General features: G+C 38.2%; 1 protein-coding gene across 1 annotated transcript in view; it reads right to left on the bottom strand.

Annotated features, from left to right (window-relative positions):
- LOC136866433 (2-oxoglutarate dehydrogenase complex component E1) overlaps window positions 1–14014 on the bottom strand; it is a 250108-nt gene that overhangs the window by 50560 nt on the left and 185534 nt on the right. The window contains exon 14 of the mRNA XM_068226528.1: window positions 11851–12152. Coding sequence (XP_068082629.1) covers window positions 11851–12152 — 302 coding nt within the window. The remainder of the gene's footprint in view (window positions 1–11850; window positions 12153–14014) is intronic.

Below are 14014 nucleotides of genomic sequence, written 5' to 3'. Positions count from 1 at the left end.
CACCTTAAATAAAATCCCGCTTGTGGCACTTTTTCCTGCTGTCACTCTCTTCAACTCAAGTCCAACGGCAATGGGATCAGGGTGGTGGAGGCAGGTTTTCAGGTGAAACTGGAAACCTCTAGTTCGGACCTGCATCTTGACAGCAGATGTGTGATGGTCGTCTTTCTGAGACCCCGCGACTACTCAGGAATTCGGCCCTGCATCTATGTTTGGGCAGGCCTATTTAGGATCACCGCTGTCCACCCTGAATGGGAAAGGCCCTAGAAAATGTGGCCTAAACACTAGTAGTCAAACTCTCAGCCGGCTGGGAGGCCACACCCAGCAGGTCACCCCTTATGTGGTCGAAAAAAGATTACCAAAACTTTGATTATAGGAATCTGAAATGTTCGACACTACTTGATTTGAAAGACAATAACAGACCTGAGAGAAGAACAGCACTTTGTCACCCATGAGCTTGGACGAATGAACACTGATATTGCTGCCTTAAGTGAAACTAGACTGTCCAGCGAAGGTAAACTTACAGAGTTCAGCTCAGGGTAGACAATCTTCTAGAAGGGAAAAGATGAGGGAGAGCACCGCATTCATGGTGTTGGATTCACTGTGAAGACCACATTGGTGAATGATTATCAGCTAACTCCAACCGCTGTCAGCGAAAGAATTATGAGTCTCTGAATCCCAATCTCTGGAGCCTAATCTATGACACTCATCCCTGCACATGCTCCCACCTTGGATGCTGATATAGAAGCTAAAGACCAATTCTACAACCTGCTGAGCACTACCATCACCAAAGTACCACCAAGAGACAAACACTTACTACTCGGTGATTTCAATGCCAGAGTTGGTAAAGATCACTAATTATGGGGCAATGTGATGGGAAAACATGGACTTGGCAACTATAATGCCAATGGTCTACTGTTCCTTGGTTCATGTGCTGAACATGAACTCTAATACTCAGTTGTGCCTGCCTAATCACTAGAAGACCACTTGGATGCATCCTCGCTCAAAGCACTGGCACATCCTTGACTATATCATCACCAAGCAATGTGATAAAAAAAATGTCCTTGTTACAAGGACTGCAAGAAACATCTATGACTGCTGGACAGATTATAAGCTCCTTTTTTGCCAGTAGAGAATCTCAATCTGTCGCAAACCAAAAAGATCCATCCACAACCTGCCCAGAAATAAATTTGATACTTCTTAAATTCAAAATGAATCCATTGCTACAGATTACAGAAATGCAATCTCAAACAAACTGGCTTGTCATCCAGTCAGCAGTGATAGTACAAATCAGGAATGGGCCACGCTTCAGAAGGTCATCACTGAGTCAACTGAGGAAACAATTGGTTTTGTGAGGAAAAAAAGACAAGACTGGTTTGATAAAAATAATGAAGAAATTAAATGTCTGATCAATGCCAAAAGGGAAGCCCATCTATCCTATCTTCAAGATCCGTCTTCCAATGTGAAGAAATCATATTTCTTGGAACTTGAAGGAAAATGTCAGGCACAAATTAGCAAAATCAAGAATAACTGGTGGCAACAAAAAGCTGAAGAACTGCAAAGACTATCTGATGCCCGTGACCGGCAAAACTTCGATGCTGGCATAAAGGAGATATACGGTCCAATTCTATCTTCATCCAGGTCATTGAAGACTGCTGACAACATCATTTTAACCGATAATGGAAAAATTTTAGAGCATTGGAAAGAACATTTCTTTGCACTTCTAAATCGTGTCTCCGATGTTGCTGGGGACTTTCTTCGTAATGACCCTCGGCAGCCCCAACAACAATGGATGGCAGTTCCACCCACATACAGAGACTTCAACAAAGCACTCAATCAACTAAAACCAAGAAAGGCTCCTGGTCCCTCTGGAACTGATACAAAATGGAGGTATACCCTTAAAGACTAGACTTTTCACACTCATCCTCTTGATTTGGGAAACTCAAGAAGTAGCTGACAACTTGAAGAATGCTACCACATCACTATCTTCAAGAAAGGCGATCGTAGTGTATGTGAGAACTACCGTGGTACATCGCTTTTGTCAATTGCAGGTAAAATTCTCGCAAGATTTCTATTAAACCGGCTCAGCATTATCTCAGAGAGGATTTTGCCCGAGTCTCAATGTGGTTTCCGAACCTCCAGAGGCACAACAGACATGACCTTCTGTGCTACACAACTCCAGGAAAAATGCAGAGAGCAACAGCAGCCTCTGTATTTAGTTTTCTAAGATCTGGAAAAACCTTTGATTCAGTACCAAGATCTGCTATGTGGAAAGTATTGAGACATTTTGAATGTCCTGAACGTTATGTGGAATTGGTTCAAGCACTTCATGATGGCACGTCTGGAGAGGTTCTTCATAGTAACTCGGTATCGGATTCGTTTCCAATCACTCATGGATTGAAACAAGGCTGTATGCTGCATGAATCATCTGCAAACAACTTAGGCATGTAGTTTAAATTTAGTTTTAATGGAGGCCTTTTCAATCTGGCAAGACTTAGCTCACAAAGATGTACTCTGGTTACCCGGGTGACAGAAGTGCAGTATGCAGATGACACCGCATCTCCTGCTCTAACACCTGCAGAACCACAACAGTCAGTCAACTCCTTTAAAACTGAGGCAACAATGGTCTTGCCATTAATGTGGAAGGAGCGAAGTTTCTTGCACAATCTGTCCCAGGATTAACTCTTCCTGAGTTCAGTGTCTCCATCCTAGACAATACTGGAACAGGTTGATCACTTTTCATATCTTGGAAGTATCTTGTCTAAACGGTGTACCGCAAACAAGATGTTGATAAAAGAATTGGGGCTGCTCATGCAACATTCGGACAGTTAATGCACAGAATCTTCGTGAATAATGACTTAAAACTGTGATATAAAACTTGAGTGTTTCCACCAACAGAAAATGAGATACATCTTGAGCATTAAGTGGGAGGACTATGTGACCAACACGGCGGTTCTCGACAAAGCGCAGCTAAATAGCACTGAGGCAACAATCATCGATCATCAAATGAGTTGGTTAGACCATGTTCACGGCATGAGTGATACCAGACTTCTCCGCCAAATTCTTTACGGTGAACTTTGGTCTGGCAGTAGACCTCATGGAGCCCCTCTTAAGCGTTTTAACGACAAGCTGAAACACATCATGAAGACAACTCGTATAGATATACAGACATGGGACAGACATGCTGTGGACCGTTCACTGTGGCGGAACACTACATCCACCACTGTCAAATTGTTTGAAAGAGAACGCCACAGCCATCAAGACGCCAAGAGACATGCAAGAAAACTCCGTCAATTACAACCCCGCACTCCTCCATCCATTCAGTGTGGGGATATGTTTTTTTGCCAGAATTGATCAATTTAGTCATCGCAAACCCATCCATAACCTGAGTTGAACTGGTCAATGTATGCAGGAAGAAGTTCTATATACTCTGATCGAGTTACAGCCACCGATGACAAATGTTGCACTAACACAGAGGTTTTTGTCGGCTCTAGGATGGGAAAGGTCTAGGATTACAAAAGTAGTGGCCGAGATCTTAATTAAGGTACATCCCCAGCATTTGCCTGGTGTGAAAATGGAAAACCACAGAAAACTACCTGCAGGGTTGCCAACGCTGGGATTCGAACCCACCATGTCCCGAATGCAGCTCACAGCTACACGCCCCTAACCATATGGCCAACTCACTCGGTGAAGGAGTTTCCTTTTCTCTGCTGAAGTGTAAATGAACCTGCAGCATATTTTTCTTTGTGCCAAACAGGAGCGGTGGGAAAGCCTCTGTTGTAAAACCTATGGGGATGAGTCTACGGAGTCATAAAGTCGTAACACAATGCAAGTAAATAAGTAATAGGTAAGTTGAATGAGTATCTTCATCCTTAACATCATCATGTATGAAACAATGTATCTGAATGAAAAACATACTGAACATTCCAAAAGTAGTTTTTACTTCTGTTTATATCTGTCCCTGAAAAAGAAAATCTGATAAGCTTACCATACGACCAGAAGAAATCTTAAATATATGACTGATCTGCTCAAAGGTCCTTGAGAAGTAAGGGCACATCCGTAAAAGACTGGAATTGCTGTAAATCTCCGCTGTGTTAGATTGTTATAAAACAGATGAAACTGCTAAACACACACTTTTTGTATGCGAGGACCTAGCCATACTAAGACTCCTAGGAATCACTTTATTGATTTTAGTGAAGTTTCTAAGTAGTCTCACAGCATATATCACTATATGCAGATACCAGAGAGATTAAAGTTGGGAAAGCACAATACATCTAATTAGTTGCAGATCAAGGTAACGCAGTGACCTTCTCATAAACCTCTCTCATAAGGGGAAGAAAGGGGAGAAGCTCTAGAAGGCAGGTAGGCTAATGTTTTAGGGAAGGAAATTGAGGGCCAAAGGATCTAGTCTGGGGGAGAGAGTCTGCAGTGAAAATAAGCGTAACCACATTAAATGTTTAACTCTGGTATATTGTCTTATTATAACAAAAAATCTGCCTATTTAGATGAAAGTTGACAATTCTCACCAAGATAGAGTCAAAGTGGAATAGAGTATTCGTGAACATACCGCCCATCAAAGGTCATCTGGCCTTTAAAATAAAATCTTGCATGGTTAACCCAATCGCATCATTTGACGACCCTAGCTCGTCATAGTTATTCGTGGCATATGAATCATATGACGAGCTCTGCTCGCGGCGATGCACAGCTGTACATCAATACATGTTGTTCAGTCACTAACCCACAGACACCACTTGTATGCATTCTGAGCTGAAGTTTACACATGTGGCTTCGTTTTTTTTCCCCTTTTTATCAGGTTCTCACACACTTCCGGAACAAGAGATAAGAATCTTTTTTCATATAATTTCGCTCTTGTCAGTTGCCATCATGGCGTCAAGCAGATGTGCTGGTGTTGATGAAGAAGGAATACGGAAGCTAATAGATAGTGTTTTAGAGAGTGATATTGAAGGCAGTAATGTTTGTGACGACGAAATAGACCCTGAAGTCCTTAGTTCGAGTACTAGAGATGCGTATAATACTTCTGATGACAAGGAAAGTGATGCAAATAACGACGGTGTGCCAAGTCTTTCGAAACGAGCTCGTACCTCGGCACAGACTAACTTGACTGACTGGAACTGGACAAAAAGTGACTGTACCATTTCATTGCCTGATTACGTCAAAACAAGATGTTACATCACCAACATTTGCCATGCATCGCGATAAAATGACAAAGATTACGTTGTAGAAGAATGTAGTAAAAAAAATACAGACATACGGAACCAAATAAACTGCGAATATGTCGAGAGAAATTCAGACATAACGATTCAAGTAAGCCACGATTTGGAAACAAGACGATCAGACCTATGGGATCAACGTCGCCATGACTAAGAAAAAGTAGATTTTTTAAAAATTCTTAGACCAGCAAGTGAACAACCGCTAAAAAAAAATATATATATATATATATATATATATATATATACGACGAGCATCGGAACAAAGTTTCATGCAAGGATCAAGACAAGAAGAAGAGAAAGATTGTTTTCGAGGGAATATTTGATGATTATTTGTATGAAGAATTAAGAATATCAAGATATTACGCCTAGTCTCGAATAAACAACAAGATTCACAAGCGTAAGAAAAAAAAAACTAAGAAGGGAAGAGATAATATTGACTGAAACCGTGGATCGAATCCGTAGTTATCAAGCACTACTTAGAAAGAAATCAGACTTCGCCAATTCAAATCAGATCTACGTCAAACTAGAGATCATTTAAAGCATTGCATATACATTATAATTGAAAATAATATTGTTTTCCTGAAGAACAAATTGCTAGAAAGTAGGGGAGTAGATACAAGCTAAGTCATGATACAACTAGACTGTGGAACTAATATTATACTCCAATATGTTCTTTTTATTGCATGTATACTACGGCCTTAACATGAGCAACTAAGCCGAGAGAATGGGATTGTCAACTGGCGGATACCATCCAGCTGATTCTACAAGGCCGAGCCTGGTAACCATTGCCCAGTGATGACGCAGCCATGAACGAGAGGCCGTAAACCAAGGAAGATCCAGATGGAATCCAACCCAATCCAGTGGCAAGCACAGCGATAAGATAAGTTCCGTGCAGTTTATCCATTTAAATTACCCATATTTCGATTAAAATGTAGTATATTGATATCTTGAAATGTGATTATAATAAGGTTAACGTTTAAATCTTCGAGATCTAAGTTCAATGTGCAGGATCTTCGCAAAAGAACTCATATAATTGTCTTAAAGGCAAGGATTTAGGTAGTTATCGGTTACTTGAGTTCACATTCATATGTAGGGATGTTTATTTTCATTTATGGAGAGCTTTGTAACGATACTTCGACTTACTATTGAAGAAATGAGTTTCTTATAATGTGATTCAATCCAACTATAATGCAAAATGAAAATATATAATGTGTTTCAACGTCAAAACGTCACCAAAAGTAAGTAAATATGAGCCTGATGCATTAATATACGTTTTCTTTCACAGGTGTAGAGTAATTGTTTGTGTTAATTGATAATTAAACCCATAAAGCATCATTATAAAATGATAGTGAAATTTGTTGTTATTACGCTACTTGGTTAGGAATGATTGATGTTCTTATATGAATGTGGGAATATATATACGACGAAATAATGAGATTAAGGTCGTGAATGTTATGTTGAATATGTTTAATGATGAATTTAGTGTGGAGTCATGTTATTTATGATGCAAATACGATGGAATATATATATATATGCGAATGATTGATCGTATTTACGCGACAGTATGCTAATGATAGGTTACAGTTGTGGTAATTGCGACATGAATTAAATAGTAGCGTTTGATATTGGGTTAAATATATTATACATAAAGTGACATATGGTTACTTGATTTGTAGGTTATTATTGGTGTACGGTCATCCAGAGTATATTCCTAAATAGTGATATTAAAGTTTAAACTGAGTATTTCCTAAGAGAATTTTGCATATTATGTATAGTCCTAGTTGATTTATGTCGAAGTCATAATTTATTGGAAGGGGCATCTTCATAATTTGAATTAATACCAGTATCGGGTAAATAATTATCATCGACGATATTCCTTGAAAATTTCGCGATTAATTAACTATATTTGAAAGAGAATATGACACTGATAGATGTTAGACCTGCTTATGGATATAATTATGGTGTGTTGGCCAACTCGCATATATTTTTCCAAAAGATATCATGGATATATTTTGTCAAATGACACGAAGAACTGATTAATTATTTTTATTTTTGTTTATACGTTATAGAATAGCCATTGAAAGCTATAGGGAGAGGAACTTACTTATCCTGCACTCGTTACAAATAATAATCTGAGAAAATAAGACAAGATTAATAACTTGAGAAGGTTGTGGATATGCATTCTTGATATTATTATTATTGATTTTATTATTGATATTGTCACTGATAGTGATATTGACATTAATTTTCATAATGAATACTCAAGATGTTCGACATCATTACTATTTAATACGATAGATGAGAATGTTCAATGATTTTTCATTACACTAATATTTCTATTTTATGATTACAACATTCTCTTTTCTCAAGGCAAAGACTTGATTTTAATCATGGATAATATTAATTACATTATGTTGTTTATTTTTTTAAATGAGAATGTGACGTATGTAAATGAGTATGTTATCAGTTTTATAATTCATTCCAAGGATTACCATAATTATGAATAAACTAGAAGTTAAGAATTTAAATTAATTCAGTTGCTATTTCATTTATTATCATCAGAGATTATTTTAAGTAGAGTTACTGCAAGATGATGAATGGATGAACTTAAGGATTGAGTTATTAATATTCTTAATTACATTTAAGCGGAAATGAATAGACTGACGAACTAGAGTGGAGGATATATGGTAGCTCAGTTGATCCCACGTTAAAAAAAAAAAAACTTTTACATAATACTATCCCCTGAGTGGTATCGTGCAGCGGATTAGGAACTTTTTTGACTTCAATAACGAAATGTGAAATGGAGATATGCCGACGAAACAACATTTATTTTATTTTACGGTTAAAATCAAGCTGCAGATAGATATTAAAATATAATGCGTGGTTGCAAATTTGTAAACGCCCATTTATTCGACTTCAATATGAGAAGCAATCGGTGCATTTAACTGATCGTACAACGTGACACGTTAAATATCGGCAAATTCAATTAAATGCGCGGCAGAGTGACAATAAACATGTTGTACTTAAGTTTAGTGAATACAGTGGGGTTAGTGAAAACTTATTGAAAAGGTATGATATGCAGCCACTATCTGAACTCTCAGTTTGTTGTGAATACATGAACCCTTTGTTTGACAAAATATCTGTCGAGACAAATTCATATACAGCAAAACAGTTGAGCAATCCTGACAGAAAAAAAGTTGAAAGACGATGACAAATGTTTTGAGACTACACCTGACGAAATTAGGGCATATTTTGTGTTAGTTATACTAATGTCACAAGTGCGAAATTCAAGAATACAGTTATACTGGAGTAAAAACAGGTGTATAAACACTCCTATTTTTTGTGAAACCATGATCAGGGGAAGATGTATTATAATTTCACAATTTTTACATTTTGTTGACGATGAACAAGTTGATAGTAGTGACAAACTAAGAAAGATTAGGCCTATAATACAACATTTCTGCTCCAAATTTTCAGAATTATATTTACCTTCACAAGACATTGCTCTAGATGAAAGTCTAATGAAATTCAGAGACCGCCTTTCGTATGTCCAGTGTAATAGGTCTAAACGTTCTAGGTTTGGAATAAAAATTTACAAAATTTGTGAATCAAGTTCTGGCTACTGTCTGTCTTTCAATTTATGTAGGTGATGATGTAACGGATCCAAGTCTGCCAGCAAGTACAAACGATGTGCTCAACATGTGTGAACCCTTGTTAGGCCGAGGACATACATTGTTTTTAGATAACTGGTATTCTTCCCCAGATTTATTCAAAAGGCTACACGACAAGCAGATGAATGTAATTGGAACTGTTAGACAGAACCGAAAAGACATGCCTCGCGATATCAGTAAGACAAAACTAAAACGTGGAGAGTATGAGACGTGGGCTGCCAACAGTATATTGTGTGTGAAGTGGAAAGATAACAAGGATGTTTGCTTTCTAACCACTAAACACAAATCAGCTGACATGACAGGGACAGGCAAACTCAGACGAAAGAGAGGACAAACCCCGAGGGAAGAAGTGACAAAGCCCAAGTGTGGCCTTGAATACCAGAAGGGGATGGGTGGTGTTGACCTTCAGGATCAGGTTACAGCTCTGTTCCCCGTCATGCGACGCACAATGAAAGGGTATAGTAAAATATTCTTTTACCTCCTAGATATGTGCATTTTCAATTCCTTCACTGTGTATCACAAGATCGCTGCTAACAGAAAGACGAGCTACACGGACTTCCGAACTAGCATTGCACAGCAGCTACTAGAAACTGTTCAGTTGCCGGAGTACTCAGTTCAAGGTCGACCTTTGGCGAGCACCACCCCAACCAGATTACAAGCTAAATCATGGGCCCACTTTCCTATGCGTATTCCCCCTACAGAGAAGAAATCAAAAGTCACAAGAAGGTGTGCTGTGTGCTACAGCCGGGGTAAAAGAAGCGAAAGTTTCTGGCAGTGCAAAAAGTGTGGCATAGCTCTTCACTTACAAGAATGATTTGAGGTGTACCACACCCAGCAGACGTACTAAAATAGCGGCATTGATAAGTTTATTACTTCGTTATCATGCATGCAAATTTTCAGAAAGGAATATTTACTGGTTGGTTTTGTATGATTTTCTAAATAATAGTGTGATGACGACGGCCATAGAGCGGTATTTAAATGTGAGGCAAATGGGTTAAATATATACAATGTCTTCTCTAACTTAACTGAATCAATATACCGTATACAATATTACATAATTATGATAGTTGATACTATTACATCAGACAGTAATTCTTCTGCCTTTATACATGAAAGAGTTCACTGTTAGGTGTCGTGTCCAGAAGTTATTCATGATGTTACCTTGTAGTGCACTTGCATGAATATTACTTCTCAACTGGAAGGATACACAGTTTATGGATAGGTCTCTTCAGCACACCAGACCCGCTTCGCACAGTCGCCACACGCACCAGGATGAACCGATTCAACAACTCTACACCTCCAACAGAGCGGGGATAAGTTGTCACCCTTGATGAGAACAACATCGCCTGGGCAGAGATTTGGATGTCCTTCAGTTCATTTGTGGCACTGTAGCAGTGTATACAAATATTCTTTCAACAATCTTTCCCAGAAGTTCAATTTCTGGATGTGCTGCCATCTGGAGAGTCTGCTAATATGAGTTGATGTGACAGACTCAGGTAAGGACGTGATGGGCTTACCAATTAGAAAATGACCAGGTGTGAGGTAAGAAGGGGAGAGATTATCATTAATTTTGATCAGTGGTCGTGAGTTCAGGCGAGCTTCAATTTGCGTTAGCAAGGTAGTCAGTTCTTCAAAAGTGACTGAACTAGAGGCCATTACTCTTCTGAGATGGTATATGACACATTTTAGAGCTGCTTCCAAAATTCCTCCAAAGTGGGGCATGGATGGGGGAATGAAATGCCATGTTAGTCCCATTGATGTTTTAGTGTTCATTAATTCTTGCCTGAGGTTGCGATCCTTGGAATCTTTGAATCTCACGATTAGCTCCAACGAAATTTGTGCCATTGTCACTATAAATGTTTGAAAGATGTCCTCTACGGGATATCAAATGCAAGGCTGCTGTAAAGGCACTGGTGGTAAGATCTGACACTAGTTCAGCCTTCGTTGCTAAGCAAATGAACAATGCACTGTATGCTTTGGACGTGCTCTTGCTACTCTTGTCGACAGTTTGTTAGAATGGGACCAGCATAATCCAGACCCATGTTCGTAAAGGGTTGAGAATGCTTAACACGCTCCTTGGGTAATTTACCCATAAGCTGTTGTGCAGCTGCCATACCTAGTTTCTTGCAGATGATGAGTGGATGCACTTCCTAACAATTTGTCTTATGGCTGGGATCCAGAATCTTTGATGAAGTGACGTTATTAAAAGTTGAGGACCGGCATGTAAAAGACTTCTATGTTCAGCTATTATTATCAATTTTGTCAGATGAGCTGGCAATAAAATTTCTTATTTCTGTTAATAACGTCATATGCATCAATATGGGCCTTAACATGAAAACCACTGCTTATAGGTATGGAACTAACAGAGGCCACAGCACTACTTAAAAATAGATGGTTGTGGAGGCCTTTAGTAAATTCAAAGAGGCTTGCAAACTAAATGCTGAAAGGCACACCAGTCTATAATGATTTATGTATGTTCTAATTCAAGCAGGACTAATTTCTTTATGAGAAGAGCACAACAACTGTTGGGTTAAGAAATTACTGTATTACAACATTATTACAGAGCAAGTGTGACCAAACAATCACAAAGAGAGATTCTTTGAAATCTTTAAAATTTCTCACCACAAAACAGGAAGTGTAACCCTACTTAATTCTAGAGCTTTCATGTGTTGAAGGGTTATGCACTAAATAAATCCAAAAACTGATCTTTTGGCAAATGCCAAGTTACAGTGACAAAATAGTGAAATTCTGCTTTTACATTGTGTATATTGATTATTGAACACTAGAAATATAATTGATTTTCAAGCCAGTTAGATTCATATATTCTATCGTAGAATTTCCTGCAGTCTCATGTAACTCTCGTGATACTTGAAAATTCAGTAATACAGATGATATTATATTTAAGTATATGCAGAGAAAGGATATAAAGCAGAAATACTGAAAATACTTGCAATCCAGTTGATGTCATGAAGCTGTCGTATAGCAAATTCCTCACTTTCAGGTGGAAAGTAATCTGGGTCATCAGCAGACATCTGAAGGAACCGCTCCAAGCGAGCACTGGAGTGTTCAGGACCCATTCCTTCCATACCATGTGGCAGCAACAATACCAGACCAGACTGACGAACCCACTTAGCTTGTCCTGACGAGATGAACTGGTCGATGATGCACTGAGCTGTGTTACTGAAGTCTCCAAATTGAGCTTCCCAGCATACAAGGGCATTAGGATTTGTCACCGAGTACCCCATCTCAAAACCTGAACAGTAATGATAAAGAGACATCAGATTACTTAATTTAATACATTATTTATGGTATCATACTTCAACTACTATGGTTTTCAAAGACATCAAGGTGCCAGAAATTTTATCCCTAAGGAGTTCTTTTACGTGCTGGTAAATCCACCAAAACAAGGTTGGCTTATCTGAGCACTATCAACATCAAAGTCTGGTGTTAGTGTCCATGCCGAGTGCACATAAATTACGAGAAACATGGGGACATTCACTTCACACTGAATTAAAACCAAGATCATTACATTTGATGGAAAGGCCACTTATTCAAGTTGCGAATGTCCCCTTCAAAGCTATAGAAACTGTTATTCATACATTCTATTCAGTAAGGCATCATTTGTAGATCAAATGGGTCCACTATACAAACAATGAATATCAGGTCCAAGATCATTTCAAGACTCAAGAATACTTTTTCATTAAAAGAGCGTTGGCATGGTCGAACACCACCATCCACAACAATTTTAATGTGATATTTTAATTCCAATTTTAAATGTATAGTATGGCATCTTATCGCTGTTTTAGATTAAGACTACTTAAGACATATCAATTTGTAATTTTTATTGGTGGTTATATTTATGCATGTATTTCCAATTTGACCATTGGCTGAAGATGACCTAACGTAGCAAGGTCTAAACTAGTACCAATAATATAACATATAATATTAATTTAACGGTATTGATTGATTGATACCTTTTGATAGTGATCAACTGTCAATACAGACTATAATGAAATTCATAACTTATGAGTTATCTGAGCATTTCACATACCACTGGACTGAGTCGGGTTCAAACCTGCAAACTTGGGCTCAGAAGTCCAGTGCTCTACTGCCTGGGCCACTCACCCAGGCACTAATGAAAAATAATACAATTTGAGTTATGTAAGTTCAATGTCGCTGGTGAATGCCTGTCAAAAAAACATTTATTTTGTAGTGCATTATTATAGAGCAGGGGTGGCCACTAACCTTACTTCTGGGAGCCGCAAATTTAGGAGACAAAAATTGGGAGCATGTTCAGAAAATGGTTTATAAAATGAAGACACGTTTTTCATTTTATGACAAATGAAGGGACATTTATTTTCTACACTACACAGAACATTATTTTTCAGGTACACATCAATGAATGAGATATTATTTTTGAGAAGTGCTTTTTTTAGTGTTCATTTTTGCTGTTAATTTTTTGAAATTTGGCTGAAAATTGGTAAGCGCAGTTCGCACAAGTTCACTTAAATGTTCATCAGTTTGTTCAGATCGATATGTAGATTTAATGAATTTAATCGTTGAGTACAGTGATTCACACACATAAGTAGTCCCAAAGACTGAGATAAGTCTCTTAGCACACACTTTTGTTAGTGGGTATTTTTCTTCTGGAACATTCTTCCAAAATTCTATGGTAGAAATGCCACTTCGTTTGAGTCCTCTTAGTCCTTCGTCCTCTTGCAGTTCTTGTAGCTCCAAATCTACAGTTGCTGTATCCTTCGTTATTGGTGATGAAACAGGACTGCCATCGCCCACAACATGAACAGAAAAAGGATTTTCCAGGAATTAAAATGAAGATTTAAGTGATCTCAAATAATTAAATCTGCCATTGATTTCTTCAGCAAACCAGACATTTTACTCATGTAATCTTCAGTTTCCACCTGAACGTCAGGAAGGCTTTCAGTAATTTTCTTCAAACATTTGAAGTGAGAAAATGTTTTAGTCTGAAGGTCTTTCCCAAAAAAACTTCAACTTGCTATGAAAGCTAAATACAGTCTGGGCCAATTCAGAAATATTGTTACAAGGAAGATATTGCTTTGAGCGGGAGAGTGTGTCAGTGAGCCAGTGTCGTGAGGT

The sequence above is a fragment of the Anabrus simplex genome, chromosome 1 (assembly GCF_040414725.1).
Source record: "Anabrus simplex isolate iqAnaSimp1 chromosome 1, ASM4041472v1, whole genome shotgun sequence".
Classification (NCBI taxonomy): domain Eukaryota; kingdom Metazoa; phylum Arthropoda; class Insecta; order Orthoptera; family Tettigoniidae; genus Anabrus; species Anabrus simplex.
This window is presented reverse-complemented; position numbering and strand designations above follow the sequence as displayed.